Raw genomic sequence first — 26,918 nt, forward strand, 5'->3', positions numbered from 1 at the left:
TTGAGTTTTCTCCTCTGAAAATAAGGGGGTGAGAGAGAGGATTTCCCTAGCTTCCCTTCCAACCCAGTGCATGAGGAAATTGACTTGTCTATTGAATGGCTAATAAAAAGCCACAAACTTGGAGCCCGGTAGCTTTGGTCATCCAACCACCGCAAAGCCTCATTCCCCTCCCTGCCGGGAGGGAGGAGCCAAGCTGAGGAGGCTGTGGGAGTGGCAGTGAGGTCACCAGGCGACCACCCTTGCTGACCTCCAATTCACCTCTGACCACCCTGTTGGGGGGGGCGGTGCAGGAAGGGGGGTTTGGCTGGCCTAGCCTGGTGGCAGGACCAAACCCATGTATGGAATGTGAGTTGGAAAGTGCCCGCGCTGCCTTTCATGCTAACATCTGGGCCGGGTTACCTGGCCTCCTACCCCCTCACCTCCCCAAATGAGGTGTGGGACTGGTTCACCACAACCTTATCAAAACATGATGCAGCCCTGCCCTACTCCACTGGCTGGAAGTGTTTTGTTTTCCCTATTCATGCTCAGGGAGATGCGGCTCCCTTCTCTCAAACCCCATACTGCTGCCATCAAGAGCCAAGGGAATAGGAAAAGGGAAATGCCTGGGTGACTTTCAGAAACTCTGAGGAGGATTGACCTTCCCTGGTATCCTCACTGGGTGACAAGGTGGAAGGATGAGGGCCAGAGGCCCCTGGCTGACCCGAGGCCTCTTGGGGTTCCACCGGTCCTGGTGATGTCAGAGCACCTCTAGCTAGCGGGCCAGGCCGTTTCCAGAATGTTGGTGCCTAGGAGTGGGGCCCTGGGAATGGAGAGCAATGCCCTGGGCCATGTTAGAGCTTCATGGCTCGCCTCTTGCTCCCTCTGGTCTTCTCTGGAAAATGAGAAAAGGCCCCCAATGCATCTTGAAGTGCTTAGATTCCCTCCTGAGTAGTGGAAACCTGGTCCCTGTCACCGAGGTTGCTCCAGGCCTCATCAGCCCTGGGGAATCACAACAGCAGCTTGGAGAAGGGCTTCAAGGAGAGGCCCCCGCTCACCACTGGTGACCACATGAGTCAACCTGCAGCCACGGTCCTCAGCCAGAGCCTCCAAGATTTCCCTTGGCTTTCAAATGCAGGACAGGGATGCTGGCACACGGCCAGCCACCTTTGGGAGGGCTTCACAGGCAGAGATGGACCAGGAGGAACATCCTCTAGAACTAAAGGGAGCCCTGGACACAGGCCCTTTGCACTGGGGAGCCCCATTGCTCCCTGGGAGCAGGACAAAGTGTGAACAGGGGTCCTTCCAGCTCCTCCGCCCTCACCCTTCACTGCTCTCCAGATGGCAAAATGAAGTCCATCTTCAGGAGGCAGTGGCCTGTGAAGGGGGCAGCCGGAGGCGCCACGTGTCCCCACTGCAGTCAGTAAGGCAGGGCACAGTCCACACGGAATCCAAAACCAGTGGTAAACCCGATTGAAAGTCATTCTGCTCTTTAACTTCACTGCCCACCGACATCCTGAGCCTCAGTGCTAAGCTGGTCCAGCGGAAGTGTGCACCCCCTGCGGGCCTTCACCTCCCCGGGCTTGGGGGTGGGAGCTGGGCACCACACGGGGGGAGGGGAGGGATCTGGATGTCCCAGAGAGAAGGGAAGCTTACCTCCGGCTCCCGAAATCAGAGCCCACGTTGTGGGAGGGCTTGTCCCGAGGCCTAGATGCGGGGCCTGCAGTGCAGGCTCTATTGCCGTCCCCGGGGTCTGTCTGTCCTCACACACAGTGTCCAAAGGCCCACGGCCAGGCCAGGGGGCTGGAGACTCGGGACCAGGGGAGGAGGGAGAGTGGATGTGCGTCAGGGGCTGGCAGACTGCTCCTGGACAAGGCAGCAGTCGCTGAGAGGCGACCCGAGACGGGTTTCACAAGACCCCAAATTAGGTTCCTTTGTGAGTGTTTAAGCCTCAGGGGTCAGTGTGACCTCAGCGGACAGTCAATACCTCAGAACCCTAAAGCCCAGGCCCCAGGGCCCAGATCTCCCAGCCAACGTGCTCCCTCCGCCACCTGACTGCAAAGGCCCAACGCGGTCCTCAGTTCTGGGTCAGTGGTCCTCGCTTTGAAACGAAAGCAGCCCTGCCTGGAGAAGGAGGCCTGGTGCCTATGGTTTGGAGGTAGTCTGGTATGGAAGTTAAGAGGCGCTTCCCTCATCTGAGACTCTGTTTTCTCATCTGTAGAATGGGGATGACCTAACAGGGTAGTCGTGAGAGCAGAATGAACTCATGTCCACAAGAGACTTGCACAGGCCCACGGACACCATACGTGCTCCGAAGTCTGTCTGTAAGCTTCCCCATGCCGAGCGCAGTGCCTGTCACAGCGCAAATGCTCAATGAGCATCAGCTGGATGAATGGATCTGGTGAAATCTGCACAACTGATTTCATCCCTGGGGAGGGGCTGGCATTACCTAAGGCAGAGTTCAGTAAGCACGTAAAGGAAGTATATGGTGAAATAGAGGCCTTTGTTAGGTCTCAGGTAAGCAGAGGGGCTGGCCTGGGGTTACCTAGAGGCGTCCCTGTTGGCTTTTAACACATGCCTGCCCAAGGCGCTGGCCCTTCCTTGGGATGTTGGAACGGAGTCGCCTGCCTCCTGCCATTCTGGAATTTTCTCAGTGGCTCTGCTCATCTTATTTGTTTGTGTTTTTACATAGCCCTAAAGATGCGTTAGTCATGGGTAAAGTACAATCTGTATCTCAGACAGTGGCCAGTGCCCACCTTCACCCTGGTCCTCAGCCCGGAGATACTCAGCAAGACAAACATTGGCCTCCCGAAGGCCAGCCCCCTTCTCATGTGCTCCGAACCCTTCGATTTCTTCTGAAGAGAGTTTTGATTTCTGATGGGACTCCCACCCTAATAAAGATCATCGCTTTGATGATGGCTCATGTTTCTTCAGCACCTACATTGTGCCAGGCCCCGTCTAAGCACTTTTCACAAACTATCGCATTTTTTGTATTCATTTATTTTGAGAGAGAGAGAGAGTGTGAGCAAGCATGCGTGAGCAGGGGAGGAGCAGAGAGAGAGAGAGAGAGAGAGAATCCCAAGCAGGCTCTACGCCATCAGTACAGAGCCCAACATGGGGCTCGAACCCATGAACCATGAGATCATGACCTGAGCCAAAATCAGGATCAGACATTTAACCGACTGAACCACCCAGGCGCCCCTGAATTATCTCATTCTTTCATTCAACAAGCCTAGCATCATGGCCGCCCTTGACTTGTCTGTTTGCCAGCTGACCTCATTGACTTTTGCAACCCCTAAGCCCATAATAAGAACTTAAGAACATACTTCATGCCCTAGAAGTTATGCTTGCTTAGAACTGGTGAGCCAACAGCCCAATGCACTGAGGGTTCCTGGAGGTGTCATGCCTTGTCCCAAAGGAATGAATTGCTAGATGTATAGAGGGAAGGAAGGTAAGGTGTTTGGATTAGGGGTTGCATTTTCAGGACGCTTCCCCAACCTCCAGATCTCTCTGCCTGCCCTCATGTAAATTGGTCCGTGCTTTCCGTCCATAAGACTGGTCACTTATTCATTCATTCCAGAAGTAGCGTTGGAGAACCTAACACTTGTGAGGTGCTCGCTTCGTTACTGCTCACACAGCAAACCACACAAGTACAACTCTGCCCTTCGGAGCTTATGTTCTGGCAGAGGAGACAGGCATTAAACAAATTGTAAGTTAGCTTAGTTCTAACTGTCATAAATGCCAAGAAGGAAGCGTGTGGGGAGCAATGGAATGCGTCTGTGGGCCCTGACCCTGCAGGCGAGAGAGGAGTGTCGTTGGGTATGGAATCGGAAAGACGGACAAGGATCAGCAAGGCAGAAGGGCATCTGTGTGCAGTGGGCTTCAGTGTGAGAGGTGTGACTTACTATGGGACTCGGTCAGGAGAGTTAGGTAGCCACAGAAGCTGAGAGAAGGCCCACATGCCTGGCGGTCGGAGAACAGGATGAGAGAGTGAGCAGTGGAGCATGGGAAGCCGCTGATGTGTTCTGAGCAGGAAAGTGACAAGATTGGGTGGTCTTCAAAGACGACTCTGGCTTCTGACTAGACAATAGGGCGATGAAGTCCAGAGCGGGGCAGGGAGGGGGGGGGGGGCGGAGGTCTGGCAGGGGCAGGAGGTGATGGCGCCAGGGGACAAGGGGGTCTGCACGGAGCTGGAGGGAAGCGATGGATTGGAAGGAGACTTTGGAGATAAAATCCACGGAGGAAGATTTTGACGGGATGTGGGGGAAGAAAGAGAGGGTGGGGTCGAGGATGGCTCCGAGATTTCTGGCGTGTATAACAGAGCAGATTCGGAATCAGCAAACTACAGCTTGCAGGCCAAACCTATCCCTCTGCCTGCTTTTGTAATTACGGTTTTACTGGAACACAGCCATACCCAGCCATTTACACATCTGCCGTGGCTGCTCTTGAGCTACGCGGCAGAGCTGAGCGGTTACGACCCAGAGCATACGGCCCACAAAGCCTAAGATGCCACCTGGCCCTTTATAGAAAGGTTGCTGCCCCTGGAGTAGATGGTAGTGCCTTTTACTGAAATAGGGAGCGAGGGAGAGCTAGAGCACAGGCTTAGGTGGGGTCAGAAAAGATGCCAGGGTCAGATTTGGGCCTTTGCAAGGTGCCAGGCGGAACTGTCAAATAGGCAGTTGGCTACAGTGTCTCGGAAGGGGGGGGTCTGGTGGAGAGGAGAGTGGGGGTGGAGGCCAATGAGATTGGGAGCTGGAACCAGGTGAGCAGAGGGTGTGATGATGACAAAGGGCCCAGGAAGGAGTCTTGCAGAATTCTAATATTTTAAGGCCTCTTGCACCCTCGCTAGTGTCTGATTCTAAGGGCAGCCCCTACAGGTAGTCTCACGGAGGGCAGCAGGGAGTAGAAACAGGTGCTGCTGTGGTGCTCAGTGGGGGATGAGTGCCTCTCCTCCGGCCACACAGGCTTCTAAGGTTCCAGGATGCCTGTGAGCGGGGACCTAATACGCAAGACCATGCTGGGCACGATAAGGGCGCACAGTAGGCTCTCAGTGATGCTGTCGAATCCAACTGTGTCCCAGGCAGGACCCCCTGGCTTGGGGAAATTGAGACTGGTGGCAATATGGTGGGCAGCTCCCCTCTGTCTCCACCTGCTGACCATGCCTTTCTCTCTGTCCGCAGCTGCGCCTGAACGGGGGCCGGAACCCCTACGAGGGCCGGGTGGAGGTACTGGTGGAGAGGAACGGGTCCCTCGTATGGGGGACGGTGTGTGGTGAGAACTGGGGCATTGTGGAGGCCATGGTGGTCTGCCGGCAGCTGGGACTGGGCTTTGCCAGCAACGCCTTCCAGGTGAGAAGCCCCGGCCTCAGACCCTTCCATCCAATCCAGCCCTGCCCCTCTCAGTCAGCCCCTATTTTCCACGAACCTTCCCCAGCTACCCAGAAAGTAGAGAGCAAAGTGCCCTGGACTATGCGGGGGAAGGGGAGGTGGGTAGGAACCTCATCCTGGCCTCAGCTCTGCCCCTCACCGCCCTGAGTCCTTGGGCGAGTCATGCTCCCTTCTGGACTGTTTCCCCACTACAGAGTGAGGGGCTGGACTCTGGTTTCCAGGGTCCACTCAGCTCTGAGTGCTGGGAATCACCCTGGGCTGTGGACTGATTCTGGGGTGTCCTGATGTGCCTATGCAGCAGGAAACAACTCGGTCCTACGGGGCAGTGGCAACCACCCAGCCCAAGGCCCCAGATGCCTTAGCTCACTCCCTTGGAGGCCCCTCTGGCCAGACCATATGTCCCAAGTGGTGTCATACGTTCTCCCCGTGATTGGCAGGTAAACCTCCAAGCCTTGTCCTGCATCTGTGCCCTCTTCCCTACGGTCCCTTCCTTAAAGAGAGAGACTCAGATGAATGTAGCTAAGCCCCTGCCCCTATTGGACGGCAGCAGAGGAAAGGCAGGAAGCTCTTTGGCTTAAAAAATCATTGACTTCTGTTCCCTATAGTGTGAGGGAACGTTGTCAGAAGGAGGCCAGGAGGAGGAGGAGCCAGAGATAGGAGGCTCAAGGTCTATTCCCGACTGTACCCCCACCAGCCTGCTGTATAATGGTCTAGGACAAAGCAGCCACTCTTCTGTGCCTCAGTTTGTCTCCCTGTGACATGGAATGACTAGGCTCAGGTCCTCAGTATCCTGGCTCCAAACACTTTCTCACAGAAGAGGAAAATGGCTAGAGCCCCTGGCTTGCTTGGCCAACCCTGACTCCAGCTCCTGTGCCCAGGTGGCCCTGTCCCCCAGAACGGGATCACCTAGGGAGGGACTCGGGACAACTCTGCAGCCTTGCTGAGCCTGACTGCCTGCTTGCAGGCTGGCCGGGTCCAGGGCAGGAGCTGAGTCCTGAGCAGAGACTGCCCTGTGGCTCCTCTCCCAGCATTCAGAAGGGACAGGCCTCTGATGCCACTGCCCACGCCCTCTGGGGCCCTGGCTTCCCATAGTGCCTCTGCTAATACTGCTTTGACCAGCCAAGGCACTCTCTGGGGCCCCAAAGGGAGCGGAAGAACAGTGTTCTCCAGCTACTTTTGTTCCTGGTCAGCTCGTTCTTTTTTTTTTTTTTTTAACGTTTATTTATTTTTGAGACAGAGAGAGACAGAGAATGAACAGGGGAGGGTCAGAGAGAGAGGGAGACACAGAATCCGAAACAGGCTCCAGGCTCCGAGCTGTCAGCCCAGAGCCCGACGTGGGGCTCGAACTCACGGACTGCGAGATCATGACCTGAGCCAAAGTCAGCCACTCAACCGACTGAGCCACCCAGGCACCCCTGGTCAGCTCATTCTTAAGACACCTGTGTGTCTGCAGGGTCATGCAGTGGGCCAGGATCTGCCACCAATTAACACCCTGTCCCCTAGCTAGGCCCTGGTGTTCTCTCTAGAGGATGAGGGGCGTTCTCTGGGTAAACAGAACCAATTGGATGTATGAATATTGAACTATCATGTGTGAATAGATCGCTTCTCTCCTGCCAATTCTGACCAACTGGCAGTGTCTCCCGGGAGCACTGTGTTGAGGTTCCTGAGAGCACACTGGGTTTAGAGGAGAGAGTGATGTGATTGACTAGTCATGTCTGCCCCGGGCGTGGGGCTGGGGAGCGAGCAGGGAGTTGCAGGTGCCTGCCATTCCTGACGTACAGTATTCAACTGCTGTTTGACCAGAGTCTTAGCTATGCCTTCCTCTTGGGGAGCAGTGGCAGAACCAGAGTGCGAGGGTGTCCCTCACTCTGCCACCAACAAAGTGCGTGACCTGGGTGAGTGACTGTTTGTGCCTCTGCTGTCTCCATCTGAAAAAATGGGGCTCATTTAGCTTTAGCTTGGGGATTTTTGTGAGGCCGAAAGTTGACAGAATATGAGACAGTGACAATCCAAGGTGACCCACATCTCGTTTCTTTTGTTTCATCCAGGAGACCTGGTATTGGCACGGAAATATCTTCGCCAACAAAGTGGTCATGAGTGGAGTGAAGTGCTCGGGAACGGAGCTGTCCCTGGCACACTGCCGTCAAGATGAGGATGTGACCTGCCCCCAGGGTGCAGTGCAGTACGGGGCTGGAGTCGCCTGCTCAGAAAGTGAGAGTCCCTGGGGGTCCTACCCCACCCTCCCCGCCAGGCTCCAAAGAGTCCCGCTGGTTATTCCTTGCATGGTTCTGGGGCCTCTGCCCTGAGCGGTGCCAAAGAGGAAAGCAGAGATTAATTTTAAGTGAAAAGAGTCGGGGTGGGGGCAGGGGGGAGGAACTACCCCCTACCCACAGCCCCACAACTTGCCTGCTGACAGTGGAAAGACAAGCAGGAGGGAGGGACTTGGAGAGTCTGGGAGTCTTGGGTTCAAATGGCAGGGCCAGTGTAGATGAAGTGACTGAGAACTACGCGTTCTTACCAGTTGACGAGGAAGAGCGCACCTTCCTTGGAGGATGTCTCTGAGGGCAGTAAAGCAGACGAAGCATATAGGGGGTGCTCTGTGCCTGTTGGCTTCCTTCCTTTCACCTTGCTCCAAAGGGCATCTCCCATTTCACACCGTGGAGGCAACTTCCCGGTGACTCCCTGGGAATCCCAGAGAGCCTAAATACACAGAAGGAGAAACCCCGCCCACACTCAGAATGGCCCAGCTCATGAAGGCTCCCTTCTGTGCTGAGAGAGAGAGAGAGGCCTAGCCGTGCAGCTTTGCGGGCACACTGCTGTCCTGATGCCCAGACTCTGCCCTCCCCACCCCGGCCTTATAAAACCACACTTAGCCTTCTCCCTCGAGAACCTGGCAGGTGGCAGAGGCCCAGGATCTGGCCAGAGAACTTGAGATCAGACCCCACCCACCATTTATTAGGTGACTTTGGCAAAGTTAGTTAACCACTATGATTTACAGTTGTTTTTTTCTGAGACACTGGAAATTAAATGTGACAATGAATACGTACACGTGCACAATAAACAATGATGCACGTCTTTTACCATCATGGAGAACCTGGGGAAGAGTAAACCTGAATTCAGTGAGCTTCGTCCGCCCATCGACCCCGTTAGACTCACTGACCCAAGCCTTGTAAGGTGGGACTGTCCACCCGGCATGAGCTTCTCTGGGCAGATAGCACAAGTTATCGCGTCCTGTCTGAGGAGATCATCACCCTCGCCAGCCGCCCCCACCCCCGCCCCAGGAAGAACATCCTAGCAGAGAGAAAGCAGTCAGGGGCCTTTCCTTTGCTTCTTAATTTATTTTATGTTGTAATATACCATTATTGCCAAAAGGAAATTAAGATAATATGAACCTCAGTAAAAGGTAGCATAAGATAAAAGCAGATACAAAAGGAGTGCCTGGGTGGCTCAGTTGGTTAAGCGTCCAACTCTTGATTTCATGATCTCAGGGTCATGAGATCGAGCCCCGCGTCAGGCTCCATGCTGACAGCACAGAGTCTGCTTGTGATTCTCTCTCTCCCTCTCTCTCTGCTTTTTCCACCATCCCCTTCTAAAAATAAATACAAACATTTTAAAAAAACAGCAAGAAAGTAGGGGTTGGCAAAAAGGTAGTGGCTCAAAATGGAACCAAGAGAGAGGTTAATAAAAAATTATAGTGTGGAGTCCTATACATTTACTCTTGGGAGGTCATAAAATTCACCATGAGCTTCCTAACAGCCAAAAAAGGAAGGAAACCTGGTCATTAATACCAGTATCCATGAAATAGAAACAAACCCATGAGATAGGAGCAACTCACTGTTCTAGTTTCCAAGATGGAAGGGAATTTCTCATGAAAATGGACAGTTATGAGATCAACGGTACTCTTGACATCCTCATGGCAGATGATAAGTTTCATGGGGTCCTGAGAACCCCTCAAATTAGGCTAAAGGCATCACTCAGAGTGACTACAGGGAGGCAGTGCCATTTGGGCCGGGAACACAGCTCTTGGCTGATCTGGCTTAATGAATGTTATTCAGAGAGAGAAAGTATATTCTCCAGGCAACCCTTTGTAATTATTTTTTCTCATCCAACCTGTTACACCTGTATCTGCAAGCCTTCTCCTCCTCACCCACCCCCCACATACAATCCATTTCATTTTTACCTCTCCATGTTCTCTCGACTCCCTCTACCTCCTTCCACCCGACTGTCTCAGCCTGTGTCCAGATGACATTCTTCCATACCGCAGAGGCCCCTCAGTGCGATCCCCGCAGCGACATGTGCCCCTCCGACCGCTCCCCCTCCCAGAAGCCGGAATCAATATTGGCCTCCCACTCATGCCTCTGTCCTGTCCAGACCCGTCTGAGCTTTCCCACAGCACTTAGGTGAGTGCAGGGACTTGCACAAGGCAGGTGTTGCCCGGCTTCCTTGTGGGCCACCCTCCATTCCCCCACCCCTACTCAGTGTCCCAACTGCCCAGGCTTTGGTCCTCCTTCATGCCCCAGGGGACTGGCACATGCAACTTGACATTGTAGAGATACTTTCTATAGTCCCCACTCATCCTCCAGGGAGCAACGAAAACATAACTGCCTCCGAGGAAATTCTTCCTGACCTCCTTCCCCAGACTGGGCCCCCTGTCATAATTCCCAACACACCCATGTTTCTCCTTCTATCTCTGGACACAACTGTAATTAAGTAATTAGTATGTGCTTCTGTCTTTCCTGCCACAGTGTAAGGTCTGCCCTGTTCAGCACTGTCCAGAGACAGTGCAGTGTTCGCTATAGTACTTGGTGGATGGGCAGATGAATTCATGCTTCAGATGAGTTTCCGGTGGACATTTCGGATGTTAGGGAGGTGAAGGCCCCCTTCTATGGCAGGTGCTAAGAGCGCGGTTCCCAGGCTGCCAGCAAACTGCAGATCATGTTAAGACATCTGAGCTGGGGTTAGGGCTGGCCTCCTCCCAGAAAGAGGAGAGAGCAATGGAGACCCATTTGCTCAGCTCAGAGGTAAGCAAAGGAAGGGGCCGTGGGTTGAGTACCGAGTAGGGTCCAGACAGTGAATAAGAGACTCATAACACCCTCTAATAAAAGCATGCCCAGAACACCCGGTACCGGGCATCCTGGTGTGTGCCCTCCAAGAGGAACTATTTCTCAGCGAATGAGGGCCTCCCGATGTATGTCTTCCACTCCCCAAACCACATCCCATCGGTGCTCCCCCTTCATACCCTTCAGTTCCACATCCAAGCCCTGCAGATGGATTTGTTCTCCAGAGGGTGCTGCCCCGTGCCGGAAATTGTGTCCTGAGAAGCTGCCGTGTTCCACGTGCAGCCGGGAGGCCGTGGGGAATGCTCCAGACTCTGGCAGACTTGAGGGAAGCAAAGCTCACAGGTGCACACCCACTTTAGACATTTACAAGCAACTTGATGGAAAACATAGGATGGGTCTGGTTGTACATCAGATACAATAATTTTGTGACTTGAAATGTACTAGAAATAGTCAATGGAATCCGACTTTTAAAGGGAAACTTACAGTTAACCCTTTTGTAAAGAAGCTAAACCTTCTAATAGAATTGCTTAGTGAGCAAACATGGACTGTATCCATTGGTAATTTTTTTTTAACACCTGCTGTGTGCTGTGTGCTGAGTAAATCGAGCTTTGTTTTACAAGAAATACCTGGGGGCACCTGGGTGACTCAGTCAGTTAAGCTTCCACCTCGGCTCAGGTCATGATCTTGCAGTTCGTGAATTCAATTCCTGCATCGGGCTCTGTGCTGACAGCTCAGAGCCTGGAGCCTGCTTCAGATTCTGTGTCTCCCTCTCTCTCTGCCCTTCCCCTGCTTGCACTTGCTTGCTCGCTTGCTCTCTCAAAAATAAACATTAAAAAAATTTTTTTATATGAATTTAAAAAAAATAAAAGAAGTACCTGGGGGAAACCCTCATGTAGAGCAACAGTGTGAGTGGAAATTGAAAGAAGCCATTAAGAAGGTGATTTGGCAGGGGCACCTAGGTGGCTTGGTCAGTTAAGCATCTGACTTTGGCTTAGGCCATGATTTTGCAATTCGTGGGTTCAAGCCCCACGTCGGGCTCTGTGCTGACAGCTCAGAATGTAGAGCCTGCCTCAGATTCTCCCTGGATTGTGCTCTTTCTAAAAAGTAAATAAACATTTTTTTTTTAAAAAGATAATTTGGCAATATGCATCAGAGCCTTGAAAACATATAGCCCGGGGCGCCTGGGTGGCGCAGTCGGTTGAGCATCCGACTTCAGCCAGGTCACGATCTCGCGGTCCGTGAGTTCGAGCCCCGCATCAGGCTCTGGGCTGATGGCTCAGAGCCTGGAGCCTGTTTCCGATTCTGTGTCTCCCTCTCTCTCTGCCCCTCCCCCGTTCATGCTCTGTCTCTCTCTGTCCCAAAAATAAATAAATGTTGAAAAAAAAAAAAATTAAAAAAAAAAAAAAAAGAAAACATATAGCCCTTCCTCCCAGCAGTTTCAATTATAGAAATATATTCTAAAGAAAAAACTGAAGTTAAATACAGATTTACTACAGGATGTTTAACTGTGCAAAAATGTCAAGGAACCAATGCATCTAAAAATATGAGTTAATAGGGCTATGAATTAAATATTATATAGCCATGAAATGCATGTTGTAATGGATATTTATTAACAAGGAAATACCTCAAGATATATTTTAAGGGAAACAGTATGAGCAGACTGTAAGTCTACATACAATGTCACACATGTTGTAGACTGTATTTATCGACCCCAGAAGAATCAGACCAAGGTATGGATGGTGCTCTCCCTCAGGGAGGCACATGATCATTGCTGTTGTTTGTTGTTTATTATGGAAAATCTCCGGCCACCCAAAAGTAAAGAGAACAATATAATGAACCCTCATGTACCATCACCGAGACTGAACAGTTGCCAGCATTTTGCCCACCATTTTGCACCAATAACCAGAGGCGTCCAAGAGGACTCTCAGAGAAGGGGAAGAGGAATTGGGGGTGGCGTTCCTCAAGGAAAGTGACCTTGCGAGGCCATGAGCCAGTCCCAGATGGTGCTGGGGGCGGGGAGGGGTGTCTTGTCTTGTTTGAACATTGTGTCTGCCCTCCCTAGCTGCCCCTGACCTGGTCCTCAATGCGGAGATTGTCCAGCAGAGCACCTACCTGGAGGACCGTCCCATGTTCATGCTCCAATGCGCCATGGAGGAGAACTGCCTGTCAGCCTCGGCTGCCCAGACCGACCCCACCACAGGCTACCGCCGGCTTCTGCGCTTCTCCTCCCAGATCCACAACAATGGGCAGTCTGACTTCCGACCCAAGAATGGCCGCCATGCGTGGATCTGGCATGACTGCCACAGGTGAGCCCTCCTTGTTCATCGTTAGCATGTTACCCTGGCCCCCCACGCTGCACTGGATGGGATTCAGAGTCACAGGGAGCCCTGGAGAGAGCTGACAGGCCACGCATCCAGGAGGCAGAGTCTTCCTACACTGGAGGGGTCATTACAATGGCCTTCTACATTTATTCAGCAATTCTCCACTCTCAGCTTCCCCGGCCCACCTCCCCTTCCCTAAGCCCAGTCTCTTTCTTGCCTCCAATGCCTCTACTGTTAGGAAACAAACTTTTTTTTTTGAGGACCCGATGCCTCTCCATTGACCCTTTCAAATGCATCTACGGCAAGTTCACGATCTGTGGGGTGCTTGGGGGCTCTGCAGTTTTTAGACTGAGTTCATTCATCAATGTATTTTAAACATCTCGAGAAAGACGGTGGGTGTGGAGACAAGAGTTCTAGGCCCAGTAGTCGTGAGACCTGGTCTCTCAACCCAGCTGTGTCTGTAACCAGCTGCGCGATGTCAGGCCATCTGGGCTACATCACTGGGGACCTCCAGTGTCCCTGCCAGCCCTCAGTCTGACTTGGTCCCAGTGTTGTAAGTCCTGCACAAGAACAGAGTGAAATCCTAGAGCCAACAGAAGCCACCCCATTCATCTCCTTGCCTTTTCTCTTTTTTTTTTCACTTTGCCTTGATTCTTACTCTAATCCAGGACCCACTGCCCCAGCTTGTTTGCATTTTCCTGCTGAGGCCTGAGTTGGGCAGGTAGAGGGAACAGAAGTGAGCACACTTTTGAAAATGAAGGGGCGGAGGCCCCTGCTGTGCACAGGGCAGCAGTGCCCCTCAGGGGTCCACGGCGAGCACCCTCCTGTGCATCAGTGCTCTCTCGGCAGCACAGCTCTCGTCCTCGGTCCCTGCGTCTCACGGTGAGGCCCGTGGGCTTGGGCAGAGCCTGACCACCGCAGACCTTCCCATCAGAATCTGCATTTTGTCAGCGTCACCCGCTGATGTGCGCGTCTCACATCAGAGCCTGAGAAGCCCCAGCCCAGCTGATCAATCGCTAGGCGTCCTTCTAGCTCGAAAAGGAAGCAGGCACTGTGAGGGGCACAAGAACTGACGTTTATTGACCCCCTTCTAACTGCCAGGCACATGGAACCCTCATTTTCAAGGGTAAGGAGACAGAGGCTCAGTGTCTACATGACTTGCCCAGGGTAACACAAGAAGTCGCCTGGCAGGGACCCTCCACTCCCGGCTGTCTGACCCCAGGGAGTGGGCAAATCTTTCCGTTACCTCTGCTGAATCTTCATCAGAAAGCTATCCTTTTCCTGCTTTTTCCTGTCACAACTGATGGTCCGGTCACATTCCAATAAGTCTTGGGATAGAGCTGTTCCATCTGTTTCAAAAGAAAAGACTATGATAGAACTTAGGGTGTTGATTTTCCTTTATAATTATTATAAATTGTGTTTTGAATGTCCCGACTAGCCAAAGAATTTTTGGTCTTTATATAGAAACATGCCAGCCTTCTGCAGGGTGGAAGTCAAAGAGTAAAATTAAAGTCATGACCATATTGGTGCCTGATTTCCTTTGGAGACCACGTGGTGGGAGCCCTGGGTCTGCGGGGGCTGATGTTGCTTATTATAAGTGGAACATAATTGCATCTCTGTCCCACACATGGCGGTCCACCCAGACATTACATGGCAGAAGTCTCCGTGGGACATATGCTTGCTCTCCGAGCAATGGTCTGTCCTCTAAGAATACACATGGCGACACCATGGAAGTGTTTCTTCTGATCTGGAGCCCCAGGCATTCCGATCTCTATGCCACCCCACCCCCTGATTTCCCTGTAGTCTATTTCATTTCTTTGCTTACAGATGTTCCCATCAACGATTTGGGAGGGATGGGTAGAAAAAACATGCTGGCCAAGCATATGTCCCTCCAAGCCACCCCTTCCTGGTCCGTAACTGAGAGCCTATGACCATAAGATCTCAGAGAACATAAGAGGACACCCCTGCACCCTGGCCTCCAGAGCTCCAGGGGGCTTCTCCAGTCTCTGTAGGAGGACCTGTCAATAGGACTCCTGGCCCCATACCTCTGTTGGGTCCCTTTGAGAGTCTGATGACAGCAGGCCCTCCCTCCACTCAAAACAAATTATTTCTGGAAGACTTAATACCCTATCTCAGCAGATTTACAGACCTCGGAGCCAAAGTTGAGAACCCTGGCTCAAATTAGTATGAATGGGGAAAACTATCACTCCCAATTTAATTGATGGTACAATGAGGAACAGAACTGTGTTCCTTGAAAGCCTTAAAATGAAACGTGAAGACTGACCCCCTTAGCACTTGCCTTGCCAATCAGACATAGGAAAAAATGCCCTGAGTTGTTCTCTCTCCTATGCATCATGCCCTTGGTTGATGATCCTGCCCTCCTGCCACTTGCGCCCCAGGGGGTGGAGCCACACCTCTTTAACTGACACATCACATCACAGGTTCCACGGGGTCCGGACGAAGGTGAGCACAGAGCAGCTCTCCTCTGAGGCCTTCACAGCTCAGGAAGCCCCTGGAGAGGCGCCAGGAGCTGGCCGGTGGGGAGGTGGATGTCCAGCATGGGTGCCAGCCCAGCGAGTCAGGGACAGCCCGGCTACAAGGAGAGACTTTCATTCGCTCTGCCCTGCTTCTGCCGCATGCAGAGCAGGCCCCCATGTTGGATCAAAGCCCCACAGGTGCGATGTGGCCCCTGTGAGCCCATGTTAGGCCCTCGTCGCATCCGTAGGGCTTTGGCCTGGCCAGAGGGCTCCTCCTCACACATGGGGAAGCAGGGTGGAAGGGTGGGGGGCCCCCGCCCTTCATGATAGCACCTCCCGAGACTGGAGCACACCCCCAGTTTTCTCTGCAGTGGGGCCAGAGCACTGTCCCAGCCGCAGCTGAGCACCAGCCAGGACTGTCCATTCTATGACATGTGGCTGGTATGGGACAGGATGAAGAGTGACAGCATCTCCTCTACAGTGCGCATGGACTCTCTGATGCAGAGTTTTATTTGGGCCCCCAACAACCTAGGATGACAAGGGATATACCCAAACCCGCCATCTTCCTCTGGACCAGCCTTGTGGGTCGTCCACATACTCATCAGTTCCTTCTTCCCCTGGTACCATGTCTTAGGATACCGAGCTCTGGAGTCTTGTGCTAGAAGGCCATCCTTCCTTTTATCCAGATTACAATGACTTCCACCAAGTGTCAGGTGATGCTCTCTCTTCTTAGGTTCTGGAATTTCTTTCCACGTTAGAGTTTCCCTAGGTCTACCCCATGGATCAGGCGTCCTCTTAAGGCTTGGAAAAGTCAGGACACCTCAGCCTGGAAAGAGGAAGTATACCCTCATCACTAGGACATGTCCGTCCGTCTTCCTGGTAGCCCCATCTAGATCTCCTGGGGTGCGTAGTTGGGGGGTAACCCTGGCCTCCACAGCCAGCCGGCAGGGAGGAGGACGTGGCCCCGGGGTCATGTCCACACCTGTCCCGGAGATAAAGCACCGGAGCTCCAGGACTGCAGCTAGCTGGGATCAAGAGGCTCCGAACCAGCTGTTCCCTCCTAGTGTTCGCAGGGGAAAAACTGAAGAACTCGGGAAGACTTAAATCAAGCGTGCAGGAAGCAGGGGGAGCGGGAGAAGGTCAGCCTTACAACAGTCCATCTGTGGCCTCCGTCTGAATTTTGTTTAGACAACGGAACATAAACCTATTTCTCTTCAGTCTTTCCAGCCGGTAAACATGGCAACATAAACCCCTCTCTGAAAGATGCAGACATGTTTTAGGCAATGAGTCAGACCTCATGTCTCATCCTGCTCCTGCAAGCAGCCAAAATAGACTCGTTCAAAGTCATCACTTCCACTTGCCACAAAATGCGTCCTTGTGAATGTTCTCGGGGGGCCCCTGGCCCAGCATCGCTTTACCCAGAAACATCAGCGACCTGGGAAAAGCCCAGCTTAGGAACTCCTGACATTTTTAGCACAAGCAAACACAGGAGGAAGGGGGAAAGAGCCTTTAATTTCCTCTCAGAAAACCGATCCTTTTCATTCCTCTCTTGCCTCTGTCCTGACTGCAGTACTCCAGCGGAGGGAGCCTGAGGCCGGCCCCGTGAGACCTGGGGGGTGAGGAAGCCTGGGAATGGTAGTGGGAATAGTGGTGGTGGTGACGAAACTACTACTCCTGGCCCTACTGTGGGCCGGAGTAACAAGAGAGAGCCGACAGGTGCTGAGGTTACAAGCCCCGCGTGAGGTTTTTCTGCAGTTTCTCAGATTCAGTCCTTCCAGGAGTCCTGAGAGTGGGTCCTGTTATCATTCCCACTTTCCTGAGGAAGAGGCTCAGGTCGTGCCTAAACACAACCAGGCATTCTGCTCCCCGTGCCTTGGGTGCCTTGAACTTCTGTCTCCCCGTTTGCCCCGTGTCCCTGCAATGGCAGCGACGAATGTGTTCAAGTAGTTGCAGACGCCTGTGATGCTCGCATGGCGGCTTAGGATGGGCCTGGCCAGCAGAGTGCCTCAGGGAGGCCCCCGCCCGCAAGGGGCAGCCATGTTCCCCTTGTTTGGTCTGACCCAAATGCACCACCTTCCAAGAATCTGCATCTGTTCTCAATCCCTCCCAGGCCAAGAGATGGGACACTGTTATGTAAACGGTGCGCGGGGGTAGAGCAGCTGGGTCACACAAGCTCTCCGGTCTCTCTTCTGGGGCCCACGAGGACGCGGCTGCCATGCTCTGCTCCTTCCCAAGGGCCTGAGAAGCCCTCTCTCCCCCTTTTTGTGCCAGGAGCACAGAGTCCTGTCGCTCACTCCCTAGCTGGTGTCAGGGAGGCTGAGGCCTCGCTGCGTCCTAGTCCCACTTCCTGCCTGACACTGGGCTGTGTGAGGGGCTGGTCCAGATACCCCGCTGCTCTTCCTGCCTCTCCCCCTTCCTCCACATGCCCTCCCCTTTCTGTTCTTTCCCTCCCCACCGAATTCCCACTTAAAAAAAGTTTTCAGGGGCACCTGGGTGGCTCAGTCGGTTAAGCGTCCGACTTCGGTTCAGGTCATGATCCCGCGGTTCGTGGGTTCGAGCCCTGCGTCAGGCTCTGTGCTGACAGCTCAGAGCCTGGAGCCTGCTTTGGGTTCTGTGTCTCCCTCTCTCTGCTCCTCCCGTGCTCACGCTCTCTCTCAAATAAATAAATGTAAAAAAAAAAAAAATTAAAAAAAAGTTTTCGAAAGACATCAATCACTTTTATCAGTCTGCGGTAAGCATACCCAATAGGAATGGGCTGGGAGAGCCACGTTCGTGCCCCGGAAGATTCTGAAAAACACCTATTAAAGATATCTTAATTAATTTTTAAAGTTTATTTTGAGGGAGAGAGAGTGTGCGTGCACAAGCAGGGGAGGGGCAGAGAGGAGAGAGAGAGAGAGAGAGAGAGAGAGAGAGAATCCCAAGCAGGGTCCACTGTCGGCGCAGAGCCCAATGTGGGGCTCAAACTCAGAACCGTGAGATCACGACCTGAGCCGAAATCAAGAGTCGGACGCTTAACCCACTGAGCCCCCTAGGAGCCTCTAGATAGCTTAGTTTATTGAGCGTATGGTATCCCAGGCACGGTGCTCACCCCTTCACCTCACTAACCCCCACAGTACCTCCTGCATGACAGCCGGGGCCGGGCCGGAGCGTGACCGCTGGAGCTCCATGGTTAGCGGTTAGCGGCCTCTGCTTCTGCCCTCCCCACCCTCAGGCCCTGTCCCTGCTCGGACCACGCCGCTGGCTCCAGCTGCAGGCGGCAGCTCCTCCAGACACTGACCTGCGGGCCCTCTCTCTCGCTTCAGGCACTACCACAGCATGGAAGTGTTCACCCACTATGACCTCTTGAACCTCAATGGTACCAAGGTGGCAGAGGGCCACAAAGCCAGCTTCTGCCTGGAGGACACAGAATGCGAAGGAGGTATCTTTGTGTGTGGGGGGGGTGGGGGGGGCTTCAGAGGGGCTCAGATGCCCCCACCTGTCCTGAATCCCAGGCCTGACGCTGGACTCTGTCCCACTGGCCACTGCTGACTCTCCCCGTGACCCTTCTCCAGCCAGGGCCTTCCATGGCCCCAGCTCTGTGGGCAAGGCCTGGCTATGAAGGAGCCCCCAGAGTTATGCTGATGGGCACGGGTGGGTCCACACGGTCCCCTGGGTAAGGCCCAAACCTGGCACGTGGTCCCCTCTCCCTCTGGCTGCCGCAGCCTTTCTCCCTGTGTCCCAGCACCGGGTACCCCTGCCCCACAGGCTCATGCTCTCCGAGTCCAAGCCCAAAAGACCCACTCTGAGGTTCCTGGACTCTCTCGACTCCCCCAGACAGAGGCAGCTCTCTGCCCACACCCCTAGCAGGCCATTATGGTTGCACTGTGATCACCTGTGGGCATGCCTGCCGTCCGGACCTGACTGGGCCTCAAGGGAGACACAGTGATTCCTCTCCATATACCCAGTGCTCAGAGTAGTGCCCAGACATGGTAGCCTCTCAATAAATGTGTCAGGGACATGCCATGCCAGGAAATCACACACACAGATGGGTTTTTGAGCACCTACTACGTGCCCGGCAACCAGCTGACCCACTAAGGGTCGGATTCACAAACCAGACCTGGGCCCACATCCAAGTGCTGATTGTCCAGAGGGTGGCAAGATGACCGCCACATTAAGCTAAATAATCAGCACCAGAAAGATCCCAGATAAGCATTCACTCCATTCCCAGGCTAGTGGAAATGCCAGAGTGGCCAGGGGAGGCTTTGTGGAACAGGAGGCGCCAGGCTGGGCCTAAAGGGGCGGGTGGGATGTGGGAATCAAGGCAAGGATTCCAATGAAATGAGAACGGATGAGAAGCCCGCACAGTGGGGAGATGGGATGCCAAGCCCAGAAGCAGCAGAGTTCTGAGGACTTGGGGGATGGGAGAGATTTGCTGAGTGTGGGCTCTGGGAACGTCACCCACCCAGCAGGCCTTCTTGGGGCTCTTTGGGGGAAGGGCAGCTGGGAGGGCAAGTAGTTCAGGCAGTGGGGCCAGGGTGCATGGTGACCGGGCTTCCCTCTGCCCCCACCTGCAGACATCCAGAAGAATTATGAGTGTGCCAACTTCGGCGAGCAGGGCATCACCATGGGCTGCTGGGACATGTATCGCCATGACATCGACTGCCAGTGGGTCGACATCACTGACGTACCCCCTGGAGACTACCTGTTCCAGGTGAGGGGCACAGGAGGGGGTTTCAGCCCCTGCTGAGGGGAGGAGCGGCCTTCTCCCCAGTGACGGGGGAGGCAGCCCCCTTGGTGGCGGTGTCCAAACACAGAACACATGCAGGGAGGCACACAAAGCCCTTGGGGAGCTGCCAGGCCCCTGAGACGTCGCGTTAACACTTGCGAATCAAAGCTCGTGCACATAGCCAGGTTTGGTCTTCAGGCTGAGAATTTGTTCCACAGACCCTAAGGCAACCCTCATCCGTGGTGTCCTCTGACACAGACTGTCACCTCCCCCCCACCCCTCCCGTGCCCTCACCCTCCCCTGTCTGTGCTATCGAGGCTGGAAGTAAGCTCAGGAGGAGCCATTCACCCGCAAGCGTCTGTGACTTGCCTCTCCCAGAAAAGGTGACCTCCCGAAAGGGTCTGCAGAGGGGACAATGCTGCTGCCTTCCTGCAGACACAGTGGCATGCTCCAGCCATGCCCCTGGCATGGGAGCAAGGGCACCACATTCCCGGCATCGCCCTCTCTGGAGCACAGGTGCGCTCCGGCCCGCAGAACTCCCTGGCGCTCTGGCACGTTCCTACACCTCCACCCGTCTAGGTCTCGAGCTCACCCTGCTGGGTGGCAAAGTGGGTGACCAGAAATGTGTCATTCTGCCTTGAAAACTTTCCCAAGGGGCATTCAGCCAGCCCAGAGTCCGGCCCGTGGTCCCCACCCTGGAGACAGCCCTGGGAAGAACCAACACCTGCACAGAAGTGACCACAGAGGGGCTTTGAAAGTTTTCCTGTGCAATTTCAGAGGCTGGAAATCAGACAGCCAAGCACTTTTCCACCCCCAAACCCAAAACCGCAGACTTGGAGAGGCCCAGCCAAAGAGCAGAGTGCTCTTTATTTTAAAAAATGAATATCCATGTCTCTGTGCACGTACACTGTGCCCAGGGTTTTGTGTTTGAGGTTGGCTACCACTTTGCTGGGTGAACGTGTATTCTCGTGTGTCCTGACAAATGCCACCTATTTAATAACTAGGATAACTAGGGCTCGTTGAAGATTGATGCCAGGCCTGGCCGTGCCTAAACCCTGTAAATGAATATAATTCCCCCAATGAAGGCCTTTACTACTACCCTCATTTTACAGCCAGGCAAACCCAGGTCACATCAACTCTGTATCCATGTGTTCCTGACCCCTGACGACACAATTAGCAAGTTAACTTACTGGGAGCGTTTGTGCCTCTGATTAATGGAAAAGAGTGTTTCCCTTGGGACAGACATGGAACTTTAGATGTGTGATAGCCCTGGCCTGGGATTTCACTGGCCCTCTCCATTCCCACATGGACCTAAGAGCAGACCTCAGTAATGCTGCCAAAGGCGGGAGAGAGCCAGGGAAGGAGGACGTGCCTTCCAGGCAGAAGGGCCTGCAGGAAAGGCTCAGAGGCAGGGACGTGTGTGAAGTCACACCTCCAGGAGCACACGGCCTGGTCCTTGTCCCATCCCATCTCAGCACATCCTGCTCCCCAGCTCCCTTCTAGTTCCTATCAACAGCCCGTTCTGTGGCCTCCCTGGGCCCCCATCCCTGCCCCTACTAATCTCAAACCTCCCAGGGCACCCAGGAGAGGGTAACCCCTTTTTGAAGGCCGACTTATGGGAGGGTATATGTGTGTGAATCACAGAGAGGCAGACAGAGGTGCACATTCTCACTCCTCCCAGCCTTGACCCCTCATCTCTGGCTAGTCCTGCCCCGGGGCTGCTCTTGGAGCAGGAGGTCGCCCCGACTCTGGAGGCAGTAGAGCCTGGGCCCGGGGTGAAGGGTGACCAGGGCAGGACTCAGCAGCGCCCTCTGACCTGACTTGCCCCCAGGTTGTCATTAACCCCAACTACGAGGTTGCGGAGTCTGACTACACCAACAACATCATGAAGTGCAGGACCCGCTACGACGGCCACCGCATCTGGATGTACAACTGCCACATAGGTAAGGTCCCTGGGCACTGGTGAGGGAGCACGGCACACCCAGAGCTGCCCCCCCCCCGCCCCCCCAGGAGACAGGCGAGAGCTGCCCTTTGTCGAGGAATCAGAGCAGCTTCCTTATTCGGGTAATGAGCGTGGGGAATGGAGCCAGCCTCCCATTTCCACGCACAGGAAGGAAGCTGTAGACACATAAGGCCTGGACAGAGGCTGGGTTTTTGCAGCCAGCTCTGGCTGGGGAAGGAGGGAGGCACGGCACCGGGCTTGGAGCTGAGGCCATCTCATTACACATGTGACCTCAAACATGTGGGCGTCAGCAATTTGCGGGTTCTGTGTATCATTTTCCTCTGTTGAGAACCAGAGGCTAGTCAAGCACTGTGGCGTCTGGTGGCCAACGAAGAAACTTATCCTCGCACTACACACACTGGGGAACAAGACAGGGAGCAGAGCTTCCTCTTCGGCAGGAAGAGAGACGCCCCCACTCTCGGGATGGCAAAAACTAAACTTGCTATGTCTAGTTGCTCCTTCTCTCGTGTTGCCTGAACACCTGATGTGGGCCTGGCCCTGGGGATGACCAGCACCTAGTTGCTGCCCTGGTGGCGTTGCAGAGGTGGCCCCAGCAGGCCATTTGGTGGAGGGCGGTGGCTCCAGGGCCCCTGAGGCCGGCAGTTCCAATGGGGGAGAAGGCTGAGCATGCGGTTTGCCAAACTCTGTCTCCCCGATGCCTACCCCTCAGGTGGTTCCTTCAGTGAAGAGACGGAAAAAAAGTTTGAACACTTCAGTGGACTCATAAATAACCAGCTCTCCACACGGTAAAGCACCAGGTCACCTCCTGTCTTGAGGCCACAGCGCATCGTCCCCAACAACTGCAGTCTGACTGATGGCCACACTCCCTCCTCGCCAGCCCCACCCCTGCCCCATCTCAACCCCCTGCAGCCATGCCCAAGGCCCAGGAGAAAGGGGTGTGCCTGTCATTTGCTGGGGGCTGCTGCCTGACCCTTGGAGCCTGGGGACGACCTCCAGGGTGGGGCTTGGCCACAGGGCCGTGGGTGCCAAGAGCCATCTTGTCTGGAAACCCAGGAGCACGGTTAGCAGCAGAGCATCCCACCCAAAGCACGGTCCACCTCAAGTAGGAGAGCAACCCCCTCAACTCACGACAGATACATACCATGTTGGTGGTATGAACTATCAACCCAAGGCGGTCAGGTCGGGCTGAATTCCATTTGTCCTTCTCTTAGCTCATGTCCAGCCAACTTGAATATCTAGACCTCTCTTCCAATTAAACAGACTGCCTCTATCATATTCACATACACAGATAATGCTGCCATGTGTTTTTCTAATTAGGTGAGCTCAGAGTTGGTGCTTCCCCCGGTCCCCCTCCCAAATCCTCTTATTTTTCAAGATACCATTATTATATTTTCACAGACTTTCAAATACAAAGCAACTTAGTGGCATTTAATGGGCATCTGGGCCTTGGAAAGTATAGGTCAAAAGAAAAACCCAACCCACCTGTGTAAGTGGCTCATCCTTCTGTTGTTCCAATTCTGTGGGTTAACTGATTCAACGGTGCTATAGCCAGGGTCCTGGGTGATGAGGACACCCACCGAGCGCCATGTGTCATCACAGACACTTACACATACTTGAAACTTTGAATAAAAAGTTTATGGTACGCATCTGTGTTTCATTTGGGCCTCTGTACCTGGCCCTGAGCCGCAGAGCTGCTCCGTACAGTAGGCGGGAGGGAGCCCGGCATGCACTTACAGGTTCACGGCTGCAGAGACCTTCCAGAGCGGCTGCAGGGGGTCTCCCTCAGTTCCCACCACAAAAGACCAACTCCTGCCTTCTGGATCACGAAAACACAAGTCATGACCTTCCTTGAACTTGTTCTGTAGTGTCTTTCAGGGGGCACGGCGGCTGTGTTAGGACCGGATGGGACGTTTAGATTTAAACCATCTCGTGGGACTGGGGGGCGGAGGGGGGAGTTTCTTCCCGCAAGGGCAGTGCCTCGGCCAGGCTCCAAGGGAGGGGCGGTGATACGGAGCATGTGCGCCCACAGAGCAGTGGCTGAGCTCTACCCAGCACTGGCAGGGTGGGTGGTCGAGGCTAGCCACTCTCCCCCAGACACGGGGACTCTCACCCGTATCAAGAGCGTGCTGTGGCCCAGCGGGTCAGAAGGGTCCACAATGACGCCAGAGCACCAGATAGGGCTGCCTTGGCACCAAATCCACCCACACCAGAAAAATGAGTGACTGGAGACCTTGTCCCCATCGATGCCCTTGTCCTGTGAGGGGGGCTCAAATTCATGGGCCATTTCAGATTTTACCTCTTCGCTTTGCTCACAGTTACGGAATTCTGCAAGAAGCCCCTCTGTAACCCACGCCGGCAGGTTAACACGAGGACAAGTTCACAGCGTTGGTGCCCTCAGCACTGCCATCAGCCCACTGCTGCCCTGCAGCCCACGGCAGGTTAGGATGCCTGACTTGTTAGGAGACTGGGCAGGTGTCACACAACAGGTGCAACCTCCTCCCCCCATGAACTGGGCAGGCACTGGGCCAAATGCCTGAGGCCTAGCTGGGATCCTCCAGGCCAATCTGGGGGCCCCTTTTGTTCGGCAGCCCCAGTCTAAACTAGGAGACAGACAGCACCCCCTGGTGTTGCCTGGCAGACCATCGCATTTGGAAACAACTGTCAGGTTTTTATTTTTTCTCAACTTCTGGAACTAGACCAAACTAAAGCCCACCACACCCAACAAGGACACCCTGACAAATAGTGCAGGGCTGTTCCGGTGTCTATAAAGGCTTGTGGTGTTGGCGCACCAGCTTCGTCCTGGGGCCACCGATCCAGGCTTGCTGGGCCTCTCAGGGCCTCAGGGAGGTAGAAGACTCGACCGCAGGCCGCTCTTTCTTCTTGTGTTGGAGCCCCAGGGCCCGGGCCACCAGCCTCCTGGCCACCGCTGTATTTGTCTGTGGTCTCGCCTTCGCCAGACGCAGGAGCTCTAAAAGGAAAGCCCCATGGGATGGGGACTTGAATTCAAGGCTGTGGCCACCACTCCTCCCAATGACAGCAGACTAGAGGCCATCTGAGCCAACCTCTAAGGCCCAGCTGTGCCCACAGCATGATGCCCATGGGGTCCTCACCTAATCCTGCTGCTTCTGCACCTTCCCTGTCTCTCCGTCTGGGGGAAGTGAGGGGAAGGAGGGTGGGCTAATCTTATATACCTCTCTGAACTGCAGAGCCAACTGAGAGGGAAGTCAAGTCAGGTGGGACACCTGGAGCTCTGGGACTGACAGGATATTTACTGTCCCCAAGTCTGGGGCAAAGGCTACAGAGGCCACAAGAGCATTGGCTAGCCTCGGCTGGCCTGTTCTGGGCCACTTTTGCCAGTCACTGCTTTGCAGCCACAGAAAACTGGCCTCTAAAAGCCCCCATCGTGCTTTCTGGAAGGAGAAGAGGAAAAAAGAGGAGGTATCATCTACTTGGCATCTTCTGTGTGCCCCCCACTGCTCTAGACAGGTCTGCCAGGCTCTTTTGCTCACTCCTCCAATACACCCAGTACAATCTGCTTATTTTACAGAGACAGGGACCATCTCACAGACATTAGGTGGCTTGCTCAAGGTCAACTTAAATAGGTGACAGAAGCGGGATCATACCCAGGGCTGACCCCAGAATCCAAGCTCTTTCAACCCCACTGTAAAATATGGCTCCCATGACCCTACAGGAAAAACCAAGCTTTTCCCTGAACAGCACCCAGAAGAGGTACGCATAGGAGGGCAAGCCCAGCACAGAGAAGCTGGCAAACAGCTCTCCCTCCTGGGGCCCTTCTTCCCTAGGCACTCCAGCCCCCAGGGTGGGGAAGGAGCACCCCTTTGGCCACTGTAGCCCAGGGGTCCTAGGGCAGACAGCTGAAGACCAAGGAATGAATCTGGAGGGAAGGCCCCACCCTGCCCAACCAAACACTCATACAGCCTTTCGATCGGGACACAACTGGCTTCCTTACTTGGCCTCTGCAAGGCTTTCAGCTTTGACTGCTTGGTTCCCTGCATAAGGGGCCGGATCTTGAGCACAGAGAAATCCTTGGTCAGGGCTTCAGCGGCTATGAAAAGAAAACAGATCTGAAGCCACTGCTCTTCTTCCTGGTGAGGCCCCCTCAGGGACAAGGGATGCATGTATCACCCCAAGCTGATGGAGCAGCTTTGTGCGCCCATTTAAGGCTTGGGGACAGGGCTGCCCTGACACCACTCTGACTGGGCAAGAGACGACCACCATCTGTTCACCTCACGCCCAGCGCCCCGCAGGACTACACAGGGCACCCGTGCATGGCCAGCTTCCACACGCTACCGTGGGGTGGTCAGGAGCCACACCAACCAGCAAGGCTGCAATTGTGACATCAGGGAAGGCAGGCTCCCACCTTCTAAAGCCCAGGAGCCTCAAATAAACTCTACCCTTTCCCCCACTCACGACTCTCCCGGGCGCATGCCCTCACTACCCCGAGTTCTGCGGGGTCATGGAGTATTTGAGCATGTCAGACTCAGCATGTCAGAGCTTGCAGGGGCTTCGGGTCCAAGCCACCCTTTTATGCATGAGGAAACTGAGGCCAGGACGTGACGTACTCATCGCACACAGCTTGGCAGAGCCCAGAAGGCAGCCGTGGCTGAGCCTCACCCAGCACCCATTCTTTGCACCACACCCTGTGGCCATCCTCCCTGCCTCCCCTTCAGTCAGGTCCTTCTGTGGGGCTGCCCCAGTCCTTCTGCTCTCTAAACACCTCAGGCTCTCCTGAGAACTGGGCCCACACCAACTATGGCCTCTCCCAGCTCTGGTGTTCAGAAGCTCGTGGTTATGAAAAGCCCAGCCAAGGAGGTCAAGGGTCTTGATAAATACACCCATAGTGAGCAGTGGTGTGGCAGTGGCAGCTTTGGAAAGTGGCCGAGAGGGAGCAGGAGCCCAGAGTTACAGCCAGGAGGTTGGCTGACACCCCCAGATTTGACATCCCAGACCACTGGCATTCTGGGCACCTCAGTCTCCCCATCTGTAAAATAGAAGTAATCTGACCTAC

At 54.2% G+C, this 26,918-nt stretch overlaps 2 protein-coding genes across 7 annotated transcripts in view; one reads left to right on the top strand and one right to left on the bottom strand.

The window, feature by feature from the left end:
- LOXL2 (lysyl oxidase like 2) overlaps positions 1-23,531 on the top strand; it is a 93,729-nt gene extending 70,198 nt beyond the window's left edge. The window contains exons 8-14 of the mRNA XM_025933022.2: positions 5,157-5,324; positions 7,412-7,574; positions 12,486-12,729; positions 18,524-18,639; positions 19,775-19,911; positions 21,758-21,869; positions 22,599-23,531. Coding sequence (XP_025788807.1) covers positions 5,157-5,324; positions 7,412-7,574; positions 12,486-12,729; positions 18,524-18,639; positions 19,775-19,911; positions 21,758-21,869; positions 22,599-22,678 — 1,020 coding nt within the window. The 3' untranslated portion in view covers positions 22,679-23,531. The remainder of the gene's footprint in view (positions 1-5,156; positions 5,325-7,411; positions 7,575-12,485; positions 12,730-18,523; positions 18,640-19,774; positions 19,912-21,757; positions 21,870-22,598) is intronic.
- R3HCC1 (R3H domain and coiled-coil containing 1) overlaps positions 13,799-26,918 on the bottom strand; it is a 29,879-nt gene continuing 16,759 nt past the window's right edge. For 3 of the 6 annotated variants that reach the window (XM_086703450.1, XM_086703449.1, XM_086703447.1), the window contains exons 7-8: positions 25,860-25,955; positions 24,537-24,857 (exon numbers count right to left, since the gene is read on the bottom strand). In XM_086703450.1, the coding sequence (XP_086559576.1) occupies positions 24,721-24,857; positions 25,860-25,955 (233 nt within the window). In that variant the 3' untranslated portion in view covers positions 24,537-24,720. Of the gene's footprint in view, positions 14,094-24,536; positions 24,858-25,859; positions 25,956-26,918 lie in introns of those variants that run through there. The other 3 variants (XM_086703451.1, XM_086703448.1, XM_086703452.1) reach the window with 2 other exon arrangements.

Source organism: Puma concolor, chromosome B1, assembly GCF_028749965.1.
Source record: "Puma concolor isolate L17-30 chromosome B1, mPumCon1.1.hap2, whole genome shotgun sequence".
In the NCBI taxonomy this organism is placed as follows: domain Eukaryota; kingdom Metazoa; phylum Chordata; class Mammalia; order Carnivora; family Felidae; genus Puma; species Puma concolor.